Consider the following 24,780-nt stretch of genomic DNA (forward strand, 5'->3'; position numbering starts at 1 on the left):
CCAATTGCTCTGATTTTGCACACAGCCATTGACCATTACCATCTGAACGCAACTGTGAAGCCCGTTTTTCAATTTCATCAAATCTCAGCTTCTTATTAGCGTTTTTGTGTCAAACACTGTCGCCATGGTTACGGGGCTGCCCAGCTATGGGACGAACTGCCTCCCGGGTTGCCAGATCATGTGCGCATATCCCCCCACGGATGCGCTGCGCCGACCGCCGACCGGGTATGGTCTAGTATTAAATAATAAACTCAACGGGCTTTGTTTGGCTTAACTGCGTCACTACGTCACTTCCTGTGCACGCAAGGTCCGTTCCGCATTCGTCCGCTGTTCTGGTTTAGAAGGCCAAATAGCGAACCGCTCGGTGAGTCAAATAAACAACTTATATGTATTATTACTTACAATTATATGATATTTATATGTGTATGTGTCACATATCATGATAATGTGCACGTTGTGTGTGGTTTTGAAACGGGGAGTCGCTCTGCACGCGACCTAAAGCGACCTTTACTCCAAAAGTCCTTGAGAGTTATTTAAACAGCACCGGCTGCTAGCATGTTAGCTTAGCATCATCAATGCTTCTCCTTATGGAGGATAATGACATTCATGTTCAGCACAGCGACCACGGATCCATCCATTATGATCTGAATACTGTTTAGATCCGCTACTACGCTGCTGTTACACAAGATCATACTTGGCACTGTGGTGTTATCAAACATGGCAGCTAGCGCTAGCTTTAGGTCATGGTAGTGTCATGTAATCCACCTGCCCTCAGATGCCCTACACACCAGTGGCTGTCATAGTGGGGTCCAGGGACCCCCCAGTGGTCCTTGAGGGGGTCCCCAGCAAAATTAGTAACAGTTTAGTGTTAAAAGTCGCTGGCTAGAAGTTAGCCAAATGACAGAATGGGGCATAGATTTCACTCCATGAATCTACACAGTATGCAGCTGGTAGCCTTGGATCAAGACTATCATAGATGTATTTGATCGAATCTCACTTTCGTATCTATGATAGATATGCAAATGTCAACATCGACAAAATACATATATGACAGCCTTGATACAAGGCTAATAAAGTGGTAGCATTATGTACTATTTCTAATCTAACAACAATAATCCTTTCTCAATGTGGGTTCCTTGCACAATATTTTAAGACAATGGGGGTCCGTTGTTGCCTATAGGTATCAATCTGGGTGTGCTTGACATGGAAATGTGTGAGAACCACTGCCCTTCACGTTGTGACATTGTGTGTATGACAGGTTTGATCAGTTAGCAGCACAGAGTCAGCTTCTTATGTCTGTCCCTGTAGCGGATGACCATCAACAATCACACATTCCTTAAGATGATGCCCTCTGTGTTTCATGAGAAGGACTGATATTGACATGGCTTCACACAAACACGTTCTATCAATTAAACCTCCTGGTTCCTTGAGGAAAATATGACCTGAAACGTCTTGGCTTGAAATGATGCACATTATTTCTAGAATAGATGCAGGTGCTGTTAGTAGGTTTCAAACCTGTGTGTTAGGCATGTGCTTTTCATTTGGAGGAATTGTGGCAAATACATATTTATCAATGCTACATGCTTGGAAGTTATGATGTTGAATGTTTTTTTCTATTTATCACATGCATACATTGAATTTAATTCAGTGCTTTACCAGTAAAAAACAGTCAACATCAGGCCGTGGCATTCTATTTTGGGCAGCCTGTTTGAGCAACAGGTGATTGTAGTTCACAGTTCCAGGAGGTGACCACACTATTTTGTTAGTGTGCAGTTAAGTACAAGGATCCTGGACCCATTAAACCGTTAATAATCACCATCCTGGTCCTCTGGAGACTCATAAGAAATATGCACAAGACACATTTTAGGGTCAAAACCATTGCTTGTGAAACTGTAAAGAATAATGGTGTGTGTGCTGTGTAATGTGGTCAGACCAAATATCCATTGAGCTATGCTTTGAGTCTAAGAAAAGACTACTTGCTCACTACAATATCTTGGCTAAAGAATGTCTTTATTTGTTATTCAAGCCTGCTACAGGGGTTTTAATAGGATTTATTGCTTTCAAGTAGTTCAAGTTCAACGATGTATGTTTCTAAGCACAATTGGATGCAGATTGTGTTTGTTGTCTGTTGTTGTCACTTCAATCCAATTCCCATCCTTCTGAGAACATATCACCTATAACACTGGTTCTCAAAATGGGGTCCGGGGAGCCCAGGAGTCTTGGGGGCTCCTATGGGGTCCCCAGCAAAATGAGGAACAGTTTAATCACTTAAGCCCTATTTTATTTTCCGGCTACAAGCTCAAAACACTTCACATCGCGATGCATTGTGAGGCTGTTCAGTAGATCGGCTATTTTTGCACTTTTGGAAAAAACTTTTTTTTATATAACCAATTAAATAGGTTATTTCTAATAACTACTGAATAGCGTTTATTCCATTGCAAACTTGCACATCTTATTTGTTTCCAGTGCTGTCTTGTTAAAGTGTGTTACTCAATGTTGTATGTCTGTGTATCTACCTTCTTTGTGTGTGTGTAGTGTTGAAGACGTGATGGCTGCGACATTGCGCTTACTATACTCCGTGTCAAGGCCAGGTAAGACTTTATGAATGGAAAGATAAATGGACAGGTCAGCTGGCTGCATGAAACTACAAATAGAGTTTTAAAGAATTGAAGGGGCACTTTCTGCCTTTTTATGCACTATAACTGAACCTGGTGGATTGATAGACTGTGACTTCTATTAGCTGTGGATTTGATACAGAGTGGTTTTCACCCACAGGCACCTTAACAGCCAGCCAGAGTCTAGTGAGGACGTTCACAGTATCAGCACAGAGGGAAGGATTCAGTAAGTAGCAACACACACTGTAAAACCAATGATCCTCTAAGCTCTGTTACAGATCTCTCTCAAAGGCCAAAGCTAAATCTCACTTCATAACTCCCTCTCATGACAGGTTACGTACCAACAAGAACTAACAACGTGTCTCTCTCTCTCTCCCTGCCCCCCCCTCTCTCTGCGTGTGTACAGAGTATGTAAATGCCCAGGATGTTCCTACAGATCTCAAGTCCATTACGGACCGGGCTGCTCAGACTCTGTTGTGGACGGAGCTGTTCAGAGGTCAGTTCATCATCTCCTCAGCTCTCATCATCATCTGCTGTAGAATTAACAGAACCATACATGCCAGTCCTTAAATAATAATCCATCACAGCACACTCCATTTCATGTTGTGTGGTGCTCAGCTACTTTCAGCCTGGGATCCACATATTGCATTCCCCATGAGCAGGGGTGAAAACGTAAATATGTATTGTAATTATGACGTACGTTTGTGTGTATTGAAATCAACTACAAGGCAACAATTAGAGAGTAGCATACATTAAATGAGCCTTGAATGTATTTTCTCTCTGTAATCAATCTTTGAGAAAACCTTCTGATAAACAAAACATCACTGAACAGGAGCGGGATTGGTTAGTAAGATGTATTCATATTGAATGGTTACAGTCAGGATGTGAGCATGAATCAGTATGAATACAAGACGTTGCTGTTACTCAAGTCCTCCAAAGAGCTGCTTTACTTTAAGCACAAGTAAAAAAGACAAATTAGATTACTTTTTGATTTACTATTCGATTAATATTTATGTCAACTAAAAGTGCTTCTACTTGGATATTATAGTACCGTAGTCTTTTAACCCCAGCCTATGAACGCGCTACAGTGACACACAATCACACATCGTAAAGTTCATCCTGTGTTGACAACTTTGTGTCATTAGGACTGAGGATGACCATGGGTTACATTTTCTTGGGTTTAGATACCGACCGATGTACGATTTTTGGGTCTGATGCCAACTCTGTTTTTGGTGTCTTAGACCTCCAATTACCTATTTATTGACTATTATTTTGTCAAAAAAGTGCAAAATTTTCTGATGAATTTGAAAGATTTGATTAAAGTTTCTGTTTGAGAACATTTAACTTTAAAGCAAAATATTGAATAAAAACAAAGGCACAATGAGCAATGAGCTTGAAGATCTGCTATTTTAGAAAAAAATGTTAAGCCTTTGGCAAGATTTGCTTTTAATTACATACCCATTATGCCATAATAGGGATGCCAGGTTGAAAGTGGTTAAACATCAGCACGCATCGGCTACATAATTGCTGATACTGAAGTCGTCAAAAAAGTCAAATAATAGCCAGTATTTATATAGAAAGTTCCATCCTGTGTTGACAACATTGTGTCATTGGGACTGTGTATGACCATGAGTTACCTGTTGTAACGGTTCATCATGTGTTGACAACATTGTGTCATTACTCATTAGGACTGGGTATGACCATGAGTTACCTGTTCAGAGAACCCGCCACCATCAACTACCCATTTGAGAAGGGACCTCTTTCGCCTCGCTTCAGAGGGGAGCACGCCCTGCGCAGGTACGCAACCAGCAAGAATGGACGTTAACACATTCATATGAGAAGAATATTCAATGGTGATGTTGAATAGGTGTGAGAGATGAAAGGGTTGAAGTAGATGTGTGTGTATTTTGAACAATCTGTGTGATGTATCAGGTACCCTTCAGGAGAGGAGCGCTGCATCGCCTGCAAGCTGTGTGAGGCTATCTGCCCTGCCCAGGTAACACATACACACGGCAGAATTACAACCCAAAACCCCTAAACCTAACCTCTAAATGTCTAATCCTAACTCTAACCACACCAGGAAAATGGTCCTCACAACGTCTATTTCTCTAATTCTACTATACTTGCGAGGGCATTTGGTCCTCACAAGTATAGTAATACACACACACAGCACTTTGTTCCCCGCACACAGCCATAGCATGTAATCTGCAGTCCAGATAGATTGTGTACGTCACAATATGGTTTTCATACTGTTAAAAGTTTTTAAAGATTGAATCGATACAAATTGGATTTCCTGTCTAAGTAGACTTAAAGTAAGACTCACATTGATTCATTCTACTGTATGTGAAACAATAACTTATTTTGAAACCCACCCACTGGATGTGCAACACAGTCTCTCTCTTTCACTTAACAACTTTTAGGTGCATTACCACCACCTTCTGGTGGTAGTAGTAACACAATACTTACTTACCAGGTGCCAATAAAACCAAGGATTTTATAAAAAAGTTAAACCAGTCACAAACTGTTTAACTTTTTTTAATTTAATTTTTAATTTGGATATGCCAGATCCACTACACACACACACACACACACACACACACACACACACACACACACACACACACACACACACACACACACACACACACACACACACACACCACACAGTAAGACTATTTGCATTTCAACATTGCTGTGGTAAGACTGTCATATCGTTGCTATTTTGACTGTCTTGAACACGTCGTGTGTGTCTTTTTAGGCCATCACCATCGAAGCGGAGCCACGAACTGACGGCAGCAGGAGGACAACTCGCTATGACATCGACATGACCAAATGTATCTACTGTGGTTTCTGTCAGGAGGCCTGCCCTGTGGACGCCATCGTAGAGGTGTGTGTGTGTGTGTGTGTGTGCTAGCTTTTGACATTACATCTCTCGATCCCTCGTTTAATATTTTGCCTTCTTGCCCCCCCTCCCACCCTTCCTTCACTATGTCTGTTCCACTGGTAGACCCATATATCCGCTGGCCGATTAATCCGCCTATATATGTCATTTTGAGATCTCATAGCACCCACATGTTTGATGGACAAAATTGTTAAAGCCAGCTGTAGACAGCCTCGTCAGTGGTTACTGATAAAAAGTTTATTTTAAAATAGTTTATGGTTTTCAGCGAATGATATACAGTATATTCAGTTATATATTCATTTAAGTTTCGCATATCTTTGTTGGCAATCATTAACCACTTAAGCCCTATACTTCATCATGCGACAAATTGTGAAAATGGCATACCTGCAAGCTCATAACGTACTATTTTACTGTGTCGACTATAACCTAACTACCTTGACCTCCGTCTCTTCTCAGGGTCCCAACTTTGAGTTCTCCACGGAGACCCACGAGGAGCTGCTCTACAACAAGGAGAAGCTGCTCAACAACGGAGACAAGTGGGAAGCCGAGATCGCCGCCAACATAAAGGCTGATTACCTCTACCGATAGGCACCGCACGAACACACGCACACATACAATGTACAGATAGCCCATATTATCGTAATGTAACCTCTCTGAAACGCACACACACGTCCATAATGTACATAATAACGGCTACCTTCCCGGCCTCGACTGCGGTGTACGTGCGTCAGAAAGTGAGACGACCACCGCAGCGAGTCCGACTGAGACAGATCATCGCGTACCCAGACTACCAGCCCACTGCGAAAACTCTGTGATTCATCAGCGCTTGACAATGCCGTTAGTGCTCTGCACCGTTTGTCCACTCTCATGACAGAAATCAAATAAACTCAGACCAGCTCACCGTTCCGCTCGAGCAGTGTGTGTTCCTGGGGTCCCCAGCCAAATTAAGAATTGTCTGACTAAGTCTGACTATTCTAACCATTTGTTTCAATATCACCACTGTGAATCTAATAAGATATACTATATCACTGGGTCTTTAAGACGGAACATTTTGGAATGGGGGTTCCATTGCTTAATGAAAGTCAGTTTGGGGGTTTGTGAAATGGAAAAAGTTTGAAAAATCCCTAGAAATAAATATTTTATGGGTCCCTAGGACAAAGCTGTTTGAAATGGGGTTCCTAGGCATAATGAAAGTCAATTTGGGGGTCAGTTAAATTCCCTAGACCCCATCTTTGTCTGAGCTTTTACTGAGGGTTTATTAGAACATGAGTTTGAAAGTACTCATTAAAACCATTGTTAATTTAACTCTGAGATTGTACAAATGCAACTAAATGTACATGTAAGGGTCTATTTGGTTCCTTTTGTTCACTCTTAGATTTACAAATGGATAAAAGAGGATTCTTTTGATTTGATTCTCAGCAATTACATTTCTGTTGAGAAGCTTTTCAGAAACTCTGTTTTGTCTGCTTTCCATTGAGTTGTGTGTAAGAAGCCATCCACCTCTTGTCTCTGTTTGAATGCTAATAGAAATGTCTGTTTGGATGTTATAGAAATGGCTTTGTTACTGTCTGGCTGGGTTTCCTCGCTTACAGTCGAGGATCATCTTTGTCCATCAAGTTGGAATAAACTAACATTGGCCCCAAGTATGTTTGTTCAGGCTTAATGGATGGACAGAGATAATTGCAATACTAAGAGTCACAATATAATATTGTGGTTTGTTATTAATTATGATTCGATACGATAATATAGTGTCGTTCATTTCTCTGTTCATCGCTTTATGTTAAAAGACGCAAATCATTACATTTTCAGTTATTTTCAAAATGGTAAGAAACTCAGTCAATACAGTTCTGTGTATTGTATTGATGGGTTGACCCTGTACACCGGTAATATGCTACTGTATCATGTATTTCCCCCCATCTGAAATCATTATGATTGCTTCAAGGATTTAAGTATGTATGCTGTCACCTACCATCTAAACAGTATCCCGCTATTATATTATGTAATGCAGCTTTGAAGATTGTCACATTGTTATTTGGCGCGTGGGTGGAGTTCTCAGGCACTTGCGTGACGATCTGTTATTTAATCTTTCAATTCCTCCCCCTAAACTCTAGCAACCTAAACAGGATCCAAGCTGACTGGGCTGTCACTCCATACAGTATACTGTAGTCATCCATGGATCACACCTGTCCTCATAGGCAAAAATGTTTTTAACCACGTGAACCCTAGCGTCCCTATTATGGGGGCGAACATTCCGCGAAAATAGAACATCTACTGCATGTCGTGCGTTGAGTGGTTCAAATAGTGAAAATAGCCAATCGGCTATTTTTTCTATTTCTTTTTAACTAGTACTTAAGTGGTTGAAACATTACTCATGTTAGGATCCACCAGCAATAGACGCATGAACCATTTTTATTAGGTTCCAACTCATGTACTGTAAATATCCTGTCCTGGGCTTTTAACAGGGTGATTTCTAGAGTTTAGGGGTAGTTTTGAGCTTCTCTCAGGCCCTACATGGTTGGCTCGAGCTGCTGATTTCAGACTTTGTGTTTTAATGGGCGTTTGTTGTTAAGAGAATTGTAAAAAGGTTAAATACTTGTGGACTTAAAAGTGATGAATAAATAAATTAATGTTCTGTCATGAAGTTTTCAACCTGTGTGCTATGTCTTTTCTGGTAGATGTTATATCAGGAAATGTGCAGCTGTGCAGAAATTATGCAGCTGAACTGGTCAGATGAAAAGATTGCTTTGCAATGAAATGATTGAATGAAAGTTGATTGATTTTGGAAGTGGCAGCTTACTGTTTAGTAGATGGATACTATATAGTAGGCTGAAAATAGCATACTGTTTAGTGTGTTGTCCAGCTCTTTTAGTCAACAGAAAATACATATTCAGGTTGGGATACCAATTTAATCCAATCAGGAGAGCGAACTCATACAGTATACAGGATAAACGAGTGAAATTGGTCTGTTTGAGTTTCAGCCTCTTCCTATTTAATGGTAGATTTTAGCTGTCTTGACTGAAAAATCTATCTGGCTAAACTTTGAAGTTTGAAATTTGACACAACAGTCCCCTCTAGTGGAGGGCGGCTCTTGTTGAACTTGTTGAGTATTGAAGTCAGTATTGCAGTAGTTGTAATAAAGAATGTGGAGTGGTTGCGTTGCATAGCTGAGACCATGTTGTGACACAGTATGAAAGATGAGACAATATCATAGAGCAGTACCAATTCCTTGATTTCAAAATCCAAGTCCTTTACCCGACTAAAACATTTTGCTTAGACAACAGCAGGAGAAAGCCATATCTAGCATATGATGCTATGAATGAATCATGACCCACCTTATGATGAATATAACACATTACAAATAAGAAATGGAGTGAAAAATGCAATTAGTGCCTCCTAAACAGATTTATTTTAAACTGGGTCCATAGCATTTCAGTAAGTCCAGATTTGATGTCAATAGGTTGAAAATACAGCATACAGCATAATGGCAAATAAGTATTGCTTTCTATTCAATAACAGTTGTGCTAGTCAGGTTTTTGGTAATTCCTCTAGACGTAGTGTCATACAACATAGACAGTGCAATAATAAAACCATACTCTGATCACAAGTAGCCTACCCACCCTGTCTCACAGACTGGGTGGCTCTCTGCTGAGACACCGAAACCACATACTAACATATTACACAGTATACTATTTTCAGCCTACTATGTTGTACTATTTATCTACAAAGCAGTAGGGTTTCAATTTGGACATACTAAAAAGGAATTTGGCATACTAAATAGTACGCGATTTCAGACGGAGCCAGCTGCGTCCGAAAATAGCATAGTGTGTGTAGTATGTAGTAGTACGTTAGTATGTGGTTAACTGCTGTAGTTACCCAAACTTTTCTCTGCTGGCAAGTAATAACACACCACACCCCAATGCCACAGGGTGTACCCATTGTATAAGGATCATTGAAACATGGTATACAGTGCTTGGGTGGGGATAACAACAGCTGTTCCTCCTCTACTACTCACATAGCAACTGTGGCAGGATTGTACAGCTGAATAAGCCATTGGTGCATCTGTGGTCCAAACACGGTCCCTCCTTTCTTCTCTTTGGACAGTCTAGGTATCTCTAAGAGAAATCAATCAATCAATCAATCAATGTTTCAAAAGATTTTCATGAATGCAGTCAATATGAAAATGAAACAGTATCTACAAAGCATATTTTCTTTTGCACACAAAACAAACTTATTCCTTACACAATGAGTGCGTCTCTGGATCTCCTTCTTGTCTCTGGTTCTCTTCATGTAGATCACCAGGAGGTATTTTGGACTGACATTGAGGCCTCTGAAATACCGCCTTTTCACTCCTGGTTTAGGAATCATCAGCTTATATAAGAAAAATACTTCATGGATATCTTATTAGTATTTGTCAGAATATCGCAAATAAAAATACTGATAGTTACCTGGGCAAAGGTCTGTATTTACGCTTGAAGTTCCAAAAGGCAAGACCAACAGCAACAGTAACAGCAATGATGCAAACAATGAATAAAATCCAACATGCAGTAGTGCAGCCTCCTAAAGGAACAGAAGACAGACGAAAAATGCTCCAAACTGTCATGACACAAAAGGGTATGATGGGACATGACATGATGTTACAGTATATTTCACTTTTAAATCACAGGCCACATGCAGGCTACATTTCTGACATGTTAATGCCGTATGAGCCTGCACTGGCGTCTGATCAATAGAACCAATATGGAAGCAACTGCTACACTACTAAAAATATACAGTACATGGAGCAGATCAGCTACCTCCCTCGTTCCATTCAGTTTGGTGGCGTGCAATTCAAAATATAAATAGAGGCACTTATCTTGAAAGAGATTTGGTCAGAGTTTCAGAGATGAATAGAAGTGTGCTTCTGCTTCAAACAATGTGCATGTAACGTTAATTTGTTATTAGGAATTATGAGTATAACTATTGCGTATGACAATAAAGGAATAGTTCACTTGAATTGCAAAATAATAATAATATTACATGGAATTTCAGTATCCTTCACTTAGGGCCTGGTAGACCAAAAGACGTTCTGCGAGCACTTTGTGAACACTCTGTTGGTGGCCATCTAAATTGAAAGGTAGAAAGAGAGAGAGAGAGAGAGAGAGAGAGAGAGAGAGAGAGAGAGAGATCCACAGAAACCTGCAGCTTGAGCTAACCGTTTAATTAAAAAGATTAAAGGGATCCTAAATGTTTGCTACCCCACCTCTGATCAAAGTTAAGGCCAGTCCACACCAATGCAACTAGTCACAACTTGCAACCAAGACATTGCAGCGGTCTGGACTGACTGTACTTGCCTTATTGTGTTTTGTGTTGTTTTATACAACATTGTTCATGTGTAATGTTCTTTGTTAAGAATCACCATTGACATCATGTTATTTCTTAATGTAAGCTGATGTAAATTTCCCCTCTGGGATGAATAGACTATACCTACCAACCTAAAAATGTGTCATATTAATAATAAAAATCTCTTCCCCTAATTATGTATGTATGTATGTATGTATGTATGTATGTATGTATGTATGTATGTATGTATGTATGTATGTATGTATGTATGTAGATTCCAGCTAACCACGTATTAACCAGTCTGATCCAGCCTAGAGCCCACCTACTGTACCTGGTAATTTTACATATCTGCTCTAAGACTATATCAACAACCTGCAAATTAAAGTGATCCCAGTCTAACCAGAGCAGAGGCGTTGCCTGACTACCCAATCACAACCAAACCATCTGCCCTCATGAAATGTAACAAACACTACTCTCACACTACTACATATAGTTATTTTTTCTTTCTGCTAGCATGTGCTTTTTTATTCTCACAGATATAGAAATGATAATAGGCAGGGGGGAGAAAATCGCGGTTGCTCTCACATTTAATTTACTTAAACCAATCTTGTGTTCCCCTATGATTTAACATCTCTCTCTTACTGTCAAGACAGAGCACATGCATATTTCTCACCTGTGGCATGGTACACATAAAGAGAGGCATGTTGTCGTCCATAAGGGTTAGACGCCTCACAGACATAGAGACCTGCCAGGTCAGAGGTGAGGCTGATGAACTGCAGCCTGTCTCCCTCTGCACTGATCCCAGACCTGGGCCATGACTGGTTCATTCTAGAATAGAGACACAGCAACACAGGATGAGTGAATCCCACACAGAAAATAAAACAGTGTCACATTTTCAAATAGCATGTCGAGAAAAAGGACAACAAATATTTTTGGAGAAAAACCTGTTTTTAGTGACCGTACTATATTGTGAAAATATACTGTATTCCCAGGGTCTTTTGGTCCACCGACATTTAATGTTGATGGTCTGAATAACATCATTCAATATTGTGTGTCAGGATGACATGTTACAGGTTACATTTATGTTCGTAACTACAAACTCAACTAAACTAAACAAGAAAACATGATTTCAAACAGAACGGCTATTTCACATTTTGAGTGTGTGAGCATACAGGTTCAAATATGCAGAGATATAACATTTACATTTAAACTTAAATTGCAGTACCTGCTCCAGATGTATGTAGCTTTTGGATTGGAATCAGATACACATTCAAACACATCTTTGGAAGTTTGATGGATGTTCACTGACAGAGGTGCATCTGCAAGAAAGAAGATGAAATGGACATAGAAGTGTTGGCAGTTATGAATGATACAAGATGTTGAACTAGAGATAATGGCATCCATATGATATAGATAATGCTGAAACTGTCTTTAAGATGTATTCTTCTTTTGAACATCCACCCTGAAGCCTTGTGAGTCCTGCTTGAAGGATTGCTTTACATTGTCATCATTTACTGCACCACCAGGTTAGAGAGTTCTCTAAAGTCATGGTTTATATATTAGACACTCAGGAATGCATCCTTCAAAAACAACTGATTGTCCCACATGGTCTCATGCAGTGGAATCTACCCACACCTGTGAACCTACTGGCTCAGTGTGCTATGAAGACAATTAGTACCTGTATGTAATGCCTTGTGGAAAACGTACACTACAGATTGAGACAGCATAAACTTTGTTCAGCTAGAGCTCTGGTTTGGACAAACAAAATACTTCACAATACACAACAGTAGAAAACGATTATGCTTCACAGGGGCAATAATACAATACTGTGTTACTTTAATTGTGACTTCATGTTGTAATAAATATGAAAGTGTATAAGCAATATTGTAGGTCAGGTGTAGTAAAGGTATACCCACAGTTGACCTGAATGGTGAAGGGCAGGGTGTCTTCTGTTGCCAGGGCTTGTTGCTTGACCACACACTGGAAGATGAGATGGTTGATATCTCTGGTTGGTACGCCGACCAGATGGCTAACTGTGGTGGTGGTGCCGTTGGCATGTTGAGTGGAGTTGGTCACTACCCTCAGTGATCCATGAGAAGACCCAGTGTCCCAGGTCACCTCTGCAGGAGGTTTGGCACCAGCAGCCATGCAGCTTGCAAATGTGACCTGATCCTCACCCACAACAGGAACAGGAACTTCCCCTTGCAGGCTGGTAACTGGAGGGACTAAGACAGTTGCACAAACAATTTGTTTTTTCTTCAAAACCCATTTTTGCAGTGGAACTCATAAAGTCCCACAACTCTTACAGATGTTGTCCAGAAATCACAAAAATCTGTACACATTATCTCTGGAGTCATGAATCAGAATGATACATCAATGTATCATTCTGCTTTTCTTATTCCATTACAATTGGCTGTGATTGCCTTTAACAAAATCATGGCCTCAGCGTCGACCAAATTTGAATCACACTTTGAGGGGCCTCTAAACAACACAGGGCCGAAAGACAATTCACATACTGCTGCCACAATTGATACTTCTTCTATCTTTTCTTTCTTGTTTTCCCTTTAAATACATTAAGTCAATTATCTTATGAAAGAGGGTTAGTCAAGTCATGAGGATGCAGTGTGACTAAAAGTCACACTTTCCAGTGTCTGAGAAAATGGCATGCTTGTTGTTAAGTATAGTTCAATAGCATTCCATTCCTTATTAAGCTGCAATGCTTTGGCTGTCTTTATATGATTACATATTTATAGTAGCTTAGTGGGGAGCATTCCTTATACTGTAGCTCTCTACTCTGCATAATTACCATGCATGCAGACCGTAATCTTGCCCAGTGACATGGACAGGACTATAAGATTTCAAAATTGTATTTTATTTATTAATGGTTCTATCATAGCATGCTAACTTTCCAGGGATAGAACGCCTGCCGTCAATCAATGATGTCATGTCACTGGTAAGTTTTCTGAACTGTCCACAACCCTCCTCTCTCAAAAAAAGACAAAAACGGTACCATATTATAATCAGAATTAGTGAGGACCAATCATATGAATATACACACAAGAGGCTGTGGTATATCATGATTATATAATGGCTAGGGTGTTGTTCCGTACACGCCCATAGCCACGATATAATAACATATCACTGTCTTGAGAGTATTTTTTCATAACCATCATAACCCAAGATATGATGATTTGAAAATGTTCTGCTCCATTCACTTCTTGTTTAACTTCTTACTGAAAAAGGCTGTATCTCGGCTCCTAAGCACTTTTTTTTTTACAATGAATTTTGGCCAGTGGCACTGAATGAGTTAAAAAGGGGGGAAAAGGTATATACCAAGAACTGTCAAAAGTATCTCTGTCCTGTAGGATCCACTTGGGAAGAGAGTGAAGATGCAGGTGTAAAGTCCTTCATCCAACAGCATGACATTAGAGCAATGGATAGATCCATTGTTTTCTTTTAAGTTTCCAATGAAGTTGAATCTACGGTCAGGATCATCGATAAGCTCCGGTCCATACTCAGGTGAAATTGTAAAGAAGTCTTGGACTTCCAGGTTTTGTCTGGTTTTCTTCTTCCAGAAAATCTGAGAGATTTCATCAGTTGCAGGTTTCTCAATCAGTGTGCACTGAAAGGAGACACCCTGTCCTTGTACTGCTGTTTGTTTTCCTCCAATCACCTTGATACCTGGAAAACACTAAGTATAATATGTTATCATTTATATTATTATGGATCTTCTTCCCTCAGCTTTTCGCAAATTCCTGTGGAATGGTACATTTTAGATCACATCAACACAAAAATGCATATTCACGCACACACTTTTCTCTGCTTTATTAATCAACATTTCAGTCACATAGGGACATTCATCAGGATTAAAACACAGGTGACATTTTAAACATCACCAAACAGAGGCGATTGGATAAACCAATTCCATCTAGATTGGCTGATGAATCAACACCATGGCACCTCCCCTACACAGGGGGGAAAGCATGATATCCATCTTCTTCATCATTACCACCACCATCATCCAACAATGAAAATAGCAATACATAGGCTAACTTATATTCACAGGTATAAAACAATGGCATATTAGAAACCTGGTATTGTCAAGCCAGTCAACAACAATGAGAATATAAAATACATTTCACAAAAACAAATCTAGCTCATCTACCACCAAAGGAGGTCCCAAATGTTTGAATCTCTGTTATCCAATAAGCTTCTCGTTTAGTAGTTCTTTTAGATCACCTGCATGTCTAGACAGGACCACTCTCTGAGTCCCACAGAAAATAAATGCTGTGATTGGATGGTTGGTGGAAATGGGTCCGGGTACTAAAGTATAATTCGGGTCCAGTACAATTATAGGGTTATCTGGGTTGTTGTTGGGAATGGCTAAGCAAAGTTAGGCCATAAAATCTCTTTTTGCCATTCCAACATAAACTTTAGAGTAGCCTATTTGGTTGTGAGAAAGGGTGTGAGAAAGTGTTGCATCATCATTACCATCAATTAGAGGGGGACTACTGGAATTTTCTTGGGCTCATAAATAAAGTTTTCCATGAACTTTTATCATTGAGATGTAATCGGTAGGCCCAGTGTATGAATTTAAACGTTGCTATTTTTTTTGTGTTGAGAAATGTGCATAATTAAGCAACGAATGGCCTATAAATGTTCAACATTGTTTTACTTCACACTTGATTAAATGTAAGTATACCGGTAGATTCTAGACTGACTCTCTCTCTCTCTCTCTCTCTCTCTCTCTCTCTCTGCCTTTATCTCCATGGTGATAAGGTAAACGAATCAACTTACCGCTGAGTGGATTCACGGCAATAATCGCTGTGAAGAACATCTTAAACAAGTTTGGAGATGCCATGAGCCTCGAAAAGCGACTTGACTGAGTGTTCTGAAATCAACTGTGACCTAGCTCCGACGGAACCTCTCCCTCAGCTGTATAGCTCCGAGATGAGGTTCCTCGTTTCCCTCTGCCGTTTGAGCAGGACATTGTCGCACATTATCCACTTTACATGTTTCTTACCCCTTTCTGCACATCGTATCCAAAAAGTAAAGGATTTCTGCAATGCTCACAGATATTTTAAGTTTTAACTGGCAATAAAAGCTATCCAACGAGTTGAAAAAAAGTATTTAACTCGCTCCTGTCCTCAGCCGGTTACATGTTTTAAGACATTGCGCAAGAGTTGCGCCCGTAGAGATAACATTACTGATTCAAATGTTGGTCAAATGTTGAATTGCATCTTCTAATGCAAAATATTATGGAACCGGCTGAGGACAGAGGCGAATTAAATACTTTTTTTCAACTCGTTGGATAGATTTTATTGCCAGTTAAAACTTAAAATATCTGTGAGCGTTGCAGAAAACCTTTACTTTTTGGATAAGAAACGTGTAAAGTGGAAAATGTGCGACAATGTCCTGCTCAAACGGCAGAGGGAAATATAGGACCTCATCTCGGAGCTACATAGCGGAGGGAGGGGTTCTAAATGGGGCTAACTGTGACCATGAGTTTTCTCTGAATCATCAGTGTCTCAACGATGGCAACTGTCAACTGCCAAATATAGGCTGCTAAACCAGACCAGCCGCAGCCCACAGTTCAACTTCGCAAGACAAACATGGGGACACAAAAATGTGGAATGCCCGGAAACCATCATCAAAGGATGTGAATCACCAAACTGGCCTGAATTTCTTTTTTATCTGAAGTCCAGGTAGATTTCAATTCCCATCAGAAGGTGGTGTAGCCTACTTTCACAGCAGTTTTCCCGTTTCTCTTTCCCCTTTGTACATTTACAGTACTTGTTTGTATTTGTTGATGACTTATATGTGACTTATAGGTATTGTGTTAACAGTTAACACGCTATGCTATGTTGATGAATTGAATACATAGAACTACAATGGAAACAAGCTTAAGTCCCCAGGACTTTTAGTGTTATCCTTTCTTATATGCATATACTGATATAAATGCACACAAATTAGCCTATTTCAGTGAATGAATAAATACTCATTTTATTTTTTTACTTAAATAAAAGTAGCAATTCCACAATATAAAAATACAAAAGCCTTGTATTTCTATTCAACATATATCTTTAGTTAAGTACAAAGGGTGTATATCAAAAATGTACTTACAGTAGGCTACCAATTACCAAAGCAAAAGTATTAATTTGTTTTGGAAAATAGCTGATCTACAGGCTCACGCTCGCCAACACCAAGCCCAATGCGACATGTGGTGAGCTTGTAGATCAGCTATTTTCGAATAGCCCAAGTGTAAAACAGAGCTTAAATGGGTGCTGTGTTTGGAATAATCTTAATCGGCACAGTAACTTGTAACTTAAGTTTTCAAATAATTGTTGTGGAGTAAAAGGTATATTATATACTGAGATGTATTGAGTTGCAGTATAAAGTATCAAAAGTAAATGTACCTCAACATTGTACTTAAGTACAGTACTTGAGTAAATTTACTTGATTACTTTCCAGGTTCCACCATTGGCCTATTTGATACATTATGTTAACCAGTTCAGTTATAGAAAACGATTGCAACATTATATAGGCTGCAAATTTGTCCACCAGATGGTGCTGTGAACATGGTGCATCTGGATCATGAAAGCGGTCAAAATACTTCAGAAAGCTAGTCTATCTGAATTAACTCATTCTGGTGCCAACAAGTACCCGTTTTCTCTGTGATAGGTTTTATCCAAACACTTTACTGCTGTTGATTTCCAATCACTTTACTGCTGTTGATTTCCAATCACTTTACTGTTGTTGATTTCCTAAATCAATTAATCAAAACCCAATTTGGACAATGGACACAATTAACCATTCAACCGTCGTCCATTCAATTCCAGACACTGCCACACTGTCCCAAGTTCAATCTCAGACCTGGCATTATATCAAAGATGTCCATGGTACAAATTTTCTAGCCATCCAATTTCTGTGGACATTAGGTAGATTATTATTTTTGCTTCTTCGTTACTATCAACGATGACACCTAAATATTTAAAATGTTGGACAACTTAATTCCATCCTCTGTCCTTTCACTATACTCTCAGGTTGGGGAGTGTCATTCATTCTGATAGAGACAGTGGTGGAAAAAGTATTCAAATGTTTTACTTAAGTAAAAGTATCAATACTGCAATGTAGAGATACAGTAAAAGTAAAGTAAAAGTCCAGAATAAAAAAATGACTTGAGTAAAAGTACAAAAGTATTGGTATCAAAATGTACTTAAAGTACCAAAAGTAGTTGTGCATTGTGCAGAATGTCCCATTCACAAGTTCTCAAATATATAAAATGTGTAAAAATCTTTTGAAATTGGCAGATCTACAAGCTCACAATGCGTCGCATCGTGACGCATTATGAGCTTCTAGATCGGCTATTTTCAAATGGCCAAAAGGTATATGCCGAAGTCGTTAATGTATGTTTTGTAATGATAATCAAAAGTAACTAGTTACTAAAGTTTTTTCAAAAGTATAATATTTGCCTCTGAGATGTAGTGGAGTAGAAGTAAAAGTACTGGAAATTGGAAATACTCCAGTGAAGTAAAAATACCTCAAAATTGTACTTAAGTACAGTACTTGAGTACATGTACTTAGTTACTTTACACCACTGGATAGAGATACATTCAAAGTCAGACAGTGGGGGCACGGTGGCGCAGTCGGTAGCGCTGTCGCCTCACAGCTAGAAGGTCGCAGGGGACGCTGTGGGCGCTGGGGGCGTGTTCTCTCCTCCGCGTCATCAGTGCTCACACCCTAGGTGGGGTTGGCGAAAGGGCCTTTCTGTGTGGAGTTTGCATGTTCTCCCCGTGTCTCCTAGGGTAGGTACCCTCACAAAAAACATGCAGTAATCCTGGTCACTAATACTGCCTCCCCCTGGCCAGCCGTGGCGCCTGATGGAGGGGAAGGGAACTGGTTGGAATAACGCGTTCCTTCCACGCGCTACGTCCAACCAGGGAAACTCTCCCCTGTCAGGTGATAAGAAGGTCAGTTGGCTCTCATGCATTGAAGGAGGCATGAGCTCGGCCCTGGCCTCCCTAGGTTGGCAGAGGGAAGGTAGTGCCCAGGATTACACGCTTAGGCATTGGCACTGGGTGAAAAAAATAGGGGTTACAAAATCGTGGGATAAACATTTATATATTTAAAAAAAAAAAGTCAGACAGTAAAAATTCAGCCAAACAATAATTAGGAGTAAGGATGCAGCTTTTTTCTGTGCATGAACACAGATCATCACAGAGGTCATCTCTTCATGTCTGAGAAAATATGGGGGAAATCCACTTGAAAGTGTACCAGTACACACTTACACATAATTATAGTTACCAGGGTGAAGCACTGTGGTTACGCTTGCAGTACCACAAGGCAAGACCAACAGCAACAGCAATGATGCAAAATGCTAATAAAGTCCAACATGCGGTAGTGCAGCCTCCTAAAGGAACAGAAGACAGAGGAAAAAGACTCCTTGACAATCCGGGGACGCATAGATCTGCTATTTTTGAAAAGAAAATCATGAAAATGTGTGCAAATCTTTAAGCAAACATTTGTAACTAAAATATTTGCTTTTAGGAGTCCCTGGAACAAAATATTTTACAAATGTTTAAAACATATTTATTCAAAGATTTGCACAAAATGTCAAGATTTTTCAAAAATAGCAGATATGCAAGCTCATAGCATGAGCTTGTATATCTGCTATTCTTGAATAGCCAAATAAATCTAAAAATGACACATTCTTTCCCGGTCTAAATGGGTTAACATTCCATTTGGTGTGTTTTCCAGTGAAATGTGTCATGTTGATGGACATAATTCATGCATATTTCTCACCTGTGGCATGGTACACATAGAGAGAGGCATGTTTTCGTCCATAAGGGTTAGAAGCCTCACAGACGTAGAGACCTCCCATTTCAGAGGTGAGACTGATGAACTGCAGGCTGCCTCCCTCTGCACTGATCCCAGACCTGGGCCATGACTGGTTCATTCTAGAACAGGCACACAGCAATGCTCAGGATGAGTGAATCCCACACAGAAAACTGTCACATTTTGAACTAGAAAAAGTGCTCCTCGGAGCACAGGTCTCCGCCAGGTCAGGTACGTTATTGTGGCCTCCTGGTGGCGCTATAATAAGCCAATGTGAAAAGGGTGCCATTTATTCTTAGGTCGTTCACGGCAATCGGACATTGCATTCATGATTTGAGGCATTTTGTTCCAAAAATGTGTTTTGCTAAATTAGACCTGCTGGTGGCGCTATAACAGGCCAATGTGAAAAAGGGTGGCATTTCTTCCTTGGCCTAGTGGGAATGTGTTTGTGAAATTTCCCGGAAATCGCAAGCTGCGTTCATGATTTGAGGCATTTTGTTCAAAACGGACCAATCCTGCAAATTTTGGAAGCGAACCTTAGCCAATGAGGATGGAATATGGGAAATCGCCAAATCGGACAGATCCGTGTTGATCACATGACTATAGAGATACTGTGTACCGATTTGCATGACGTTTGGATAAAATCTGTAGGAGTAATTTAAAAAAATCACACCCTGTGTGAAGGTAGCGGCGCCTTTGATACATTTTGTCATCGATATGTGTTTATAATGTGTTTATAGCCATGTGTCACGTGAAGCTTGACCAATCACTTTGTTCACGCACCTGACCAATCAGAACGTTGACGCACGGACAAAGTCAGGTATAGAGCGGCTAGCGCCGCTAAAAATGGGTTTTGCACAAATCGGCCTCCAGGTGGCGCTATAACAGGCCCGAAAGACAAGAATTGGCATCCAGGGAGTGTGTGTGCACAGTTTCGCAGCGACCGGCCAACGGTGCCAGAGATTAGCTGGTAACACACGGACAGGACACACGGACACACACACACACGGACGGACGGAGGGTAAAACATACTCTCTCGCCATGCCTTTCGACCTGGCGGAAACAGTTAGAATGTTTGAGAAAATGTTTCGCAAAACAAATATGTTTTGCAAATACCTGTTTTGAGTGGCCTGTTTACGATATTGTGAAAAATATATTTCCAGCGTTCAAATTTAGTCTTTTGGACAAATGACACTTGTCATGGTTTGGTTAGATTCATATTTGTGGAAATAAACTAAATTGAACTACATAAGAAATCATGATGTAAAACAGAATGGCTATTTCAACTTTTGAGTGCTGTGTGAGCATACAGGTTCAACATGTTGCACGCACATTCATTTAAACTCATAAGTTGAAACTACCTGCTCCAGATGTATGTAGTTTTCGGAGTTGAATCAGACAGACATTCAAACACATCTTTGGATGTTTGATGGATGTTCACTGACAGAGGTGCATCTGCAAAAACAACAGATAAGGTGGCATATAGGTCTCATGTGATGGAATCTACCCAAAGCTATGAACCTACTGGCTCAGTGCTGTATAAGACAATTACCTGTCTGTGATGTCTCATGGAAAACATGCACTAGATGTTAAGACAACATACACTTTGTTCAGCTAGAGGTGTGGTTTGGTCAAACTAAGGATTCCACAATACATGACAGCGGAAAAGGATTATCTTTCTGAGGGGCAGTAATACAATGTGTGTGTCTGTGTTACTTTACTTGTGACTACATGTTGTGACAAATATGACAGTGTATAACCTTAACCTATAGACCCCTTAACAGACGACGTCACACTGATAAGAACCAGTATGTGCGTGCAGGCCGGCACCAAATGAAACCCATTCTGTCATGTCTCGCTAGGACGCGCCTCACTAGCCAACACACAAGAGGAGGTTGAATGAACTGAAACCAGCGCACCCCGAAACAATATGTTGGGAATTGATTGCATGAAACAATCACCTGTGCGTCCCAAAGTCTCAATGTTGGTAAACAAATAATTAGTCTATAGAGCTAAGACTCAACTCAAGAGTAAAGGTATACCCACAGTGGACCTGAATGGTGAAGGGCAGGGTGTCTTCTGTTGCCAGGGCTTGTTGCTTGACCACACACTGGAAGAGGAGGTGGTTGATATCTCTGGTTGGTACGCCGACCAGATGGCTAACTGTGGTGGTGGTGCCGTTGGAATGTTGAGTGGAGTTGGTCACTACCCTCAGTGATCCATGAGAAGACCCAGTGTCCCAGGTCACCTCTGCAGGAGGTTTGGCACCAGCAGCCATGCAGCTTGCAAATGTCACTAAATCCTCACCCACAACAGGAACAGGAACTTCACCTTGCAGGCTGGTAACTGGAGGGACTAAGAGAGTTGCACAAACATTTTTTTTTTTTTTACTTCACAAACATCGGTACACATTATCTCTGGAGTCATGTGTTGAACATGTATCCTTCGGCTTTTCTTATTCCATTTCATTTGGCTATGATTGCCTTCCAAATTTGCGAAAGGGGCCCGTTCTTACAAAGAATATAGCAAAAAATCATGAGCTCAGCATCGACCCAAAATTTGGCACATTTTAATACCTCAAAAAAAGAAAAGAAAAAATACTGCATCAAAAGTAATCAACAAACTATACTATAACACTGGTCAAACATTGGCCAAATTGTCAAATAATATAAGAGGCAAAATTGCGGAAATAGCCAATCTACAAGCTCACAACTACTTGCATGGCTGTCTTGTCAGCAACCCACAATTTTAACCAAATGTTGCTAACTAAACTCTAACATAGCCATGAATTATCTTCCTAGAATGGAGAACTTCAATGTGTTCCATTTTAACAATTTTGTATTAAAAAGAAAAAAACAAAGCTATATACCAAAAACTGTCAAAGGTATCTCTGTCCTGTAAGATCCACTTGGGAAGAGTGTGAAGATGCACGTGTAGACTCCTTCATCCAACAGCGTGACATTAGAGAAATAGATAGATCCATTGTTTTCTTGTAAGCTCCCGATGAACTTGAATCTAATGTCACGATGACCAACAAGCTCCGGCCCATACTCAGGTGAAATGGTGAAGAAGTCCGGGTCATTATGTTTTTTTTGTCTGGTTTTCTTCTTCCAGAAAATCTGAGAGATTTCATCAGTTGCAGGTTTCTCAATCAGTGTGCAGGGAAGGGAGACACCCTGTCCTTGTACTGCCGTTTGTTTTCCTCCAATCACCTTAATACCTGGAAAAGACAAAGGATATGTAATGTTGTTATTTATATTATTATGGATTTTCTTCCCTCAGATTTTTGATAATTCCTGTGAGATTGTAAATCTTATTATATAAAAACATTCACACACTAAGACTTATTCCCGCACACACTCTGCTTTATTAATCAGCATTTCATAATCAGCGTTTTAGTCACATAGGGACATAAAACCCCAGGTGATATAGATCCCTTTTTAAACATCACCAAACAGAAGTGATTGGATAATTGAGACTCTTATTATCCGATCCCATGTCCACTGGCTATATCATTACAATGGAAACATGCCAGTATTTTTGAGGTTTCCTTTTTTTCAAAACTTACGCTCTGCCAGAAAACACTCTTTTCACTTGTCTCAGACAAGGTAAACTTAAGGTTTAGGCATAGTTTAAGTGAAGTTAAATGTTAGGGTTTAAGAGCAATCAAGATGAAACACCAAGGAAAGTAAATGGTAAATGGTTTACATAGCGCTTTACATAGCGCTTTACATAGATTGTGCCTTACATTCACACGGCGGAGAAAACCATGCAAGGCACCAGCCTGCTCATCGGGAGCAATTTAGGGTTGCTCAAGGACACTTCAACACTAACTCTGAGGGAGCCCGGGATTGAACTGGGGCAGCTCTACCGGCCACCCTACCACTGAGCCACTGGCATCCTTTTTCCTGATTAAAAACAAGGTTGATAGAAGAAGGTACGGTCAGTCCATGGGCCAGTCAAGCACCATTGACATACATAGTGGGGAAAACATGATCCGGAAGTTCGGTGAAATACATTGGAGTCAATGAGAGCGGGCTGGACCAGTAGGTTAACAAGCACTATTTCAGAACGATTGCGTCCTTTGTCAGTTAATCGGTTCAGGAATATAAAAGAAGACATACCACCAGTTGTTTCCTAATCACTCGTTTTTCGATGTGCATACTACGTAATTTTATTGAGGTATCTAAACAGCGCCATTTATCGTTTCTGACTCGGAAATAGCGCAATATTTGGTTGTCAGACTGTCAAAGATTGACAGTCTTGCAATACTCTTTGTCATGTTCAGAAATGTACTTTGTGCTCTTAAGATACCTCAATAGGATACCTCAGTAGCAACACGGGGGAAAACATTGAGTAATATGTTTTCTTTTATTTTGTACTATTACTGCCATCTTTTCCTTACTTCCAGGATAAAATTAAGTCTGATAATGATGTAACGTGCATGTTCACATTATGTATACTTTACATTAGGCTACTTAATCTTTTTTTTAACATTTGGACAAAATATCCAATTTTACATCAAGGTGCCCACATGTCCCTAGTGACAGGTTGTCCAGGTGCCAACATGTCCCATAGTGCCCCAGTCGTCCCCAAAATATGGTGCCCAGATGTCCCTCGTAGTGCCCACCTGACTTGTATAGGACATATACACACAACTTAAACACAATACACACATACAACTTACCGCGGACTGGATTCACGGAAAAAACGGTAATAATCGTCACCATGGAGAAGAGAATCCTAAACAAGTTTGGAGATGCCTGTGTTGCCATTGGTCTAGAAAAGCAGCAATTATATAAATACATAAATACATAAATAAATAAACAGATTAACTAACGTGGAGCAGCTGGTTAGGTATCAGCAAGCTCAGAGGATACCACCACCACGTGTCCCGTGCGCTTTTTTGCGCCGTTCTTTGATTGATTGAATACTTTATTAGCAGTTTGCCAAAAGCAAAGGGAAGTAGGTATTTCCTCTGATTAACGCTTACTGAATGCACTTCCTCTCCGATTCACCAGAGAAACATTCCAATGACATAGGCATAGGGGATGTCCTGATATGTCCATACATGGGACGTATCTTGATTTCAGTTTTTTTTTTCCTTCT

General features: G+C 40.1%; 2 protein-coding genes across 2 annotated transcripts; one reads left to right on the forward strand and one right to left on the reverse strand.

Annotated features, from left to right (window-relative positions):
* The first annotated feature begins 290 nt into the window (after positions 1 to 290).
* On the forward strand, positions 291 to 8,166 carry ndufs8a (NADH:ubiquinone oxidoreductase core subunit S8a). Its single transcript, XM_084043686.1, has 8 exons — positions 291 to 364; positions 2,536 to 2,591; positions 2,776 to 2,841; positions 3,022 to 3,111; positions 4,304 to 4,412; positions 4,548 to 4,611; positions 5,374 to 5,502; positions 5,974 to 8,166. The coding sequence occupies exons 2-8, from the start codon at positions 2,549 to 2,551 to the stop codon at positions 6,103 to 6,105; spliced, it is 633 nt and encodes a 210-aa protein (XP_083899812.1). The 5' UTR covers positions 291 to 364; positions 2,536 to 2,548; the 3' UTR covers positions 6,106 to 8,166.
* Positions 8,167 to 8,694: 528 nt separating this feature from the next.
* On the reverse strand, positions 8,695 to 24,532 carry LOC311054012 (hemicentin-1-like). The gene is made up of 14 exons (XM_084069868.1): positions 24,359 to 24,532; positions 22,541 to 22,891; positions 21,718 to 22,026; positions 21,033 to 21,126; positions 19,639 to 19,793; positions 19,141 to 19,246; positions 18,430 to 18,433; positions 14,170 to 14,527; positions 12,753 to 13,061; positions 12,062 to 12,155; positions 11,510 to 11,664; positions 9,963 to 10,074; positions 9,757 to 9,866; positions 8,695 to 9,619 (listed from the first exon to the last, which is right to left on the reverse strand). Exons 1-14 carry the CDS (start codon positions 24,477 to 24,479, stop codon positions 9,522 to 9,524), a joined length of 2,376 nt encoding a protein of 791 aa, XP_083925994.1. The 5' UTR covers positions 24,480 to 24,532; the 3' UTR covers positions 8,695 to 9,521.
* Between the last annotated feature and the right edge of the window lie 248 nt (positions 24,533 to 24,780).

Source organism: Gymnoscopelus microlampas, assembly GCF_963454915.1.
Source record: "Gymnoscopelus microlampas genome assembly, chromosome: 2".
In the NCBI taxonomy this organism is placed as follows: Eukaryota; Metazoa; Chordata; class Actinopteri; order Myctophiformes; family Myctophidae; genus Gymnoscopelus; species Gymnoscopelus microlampas.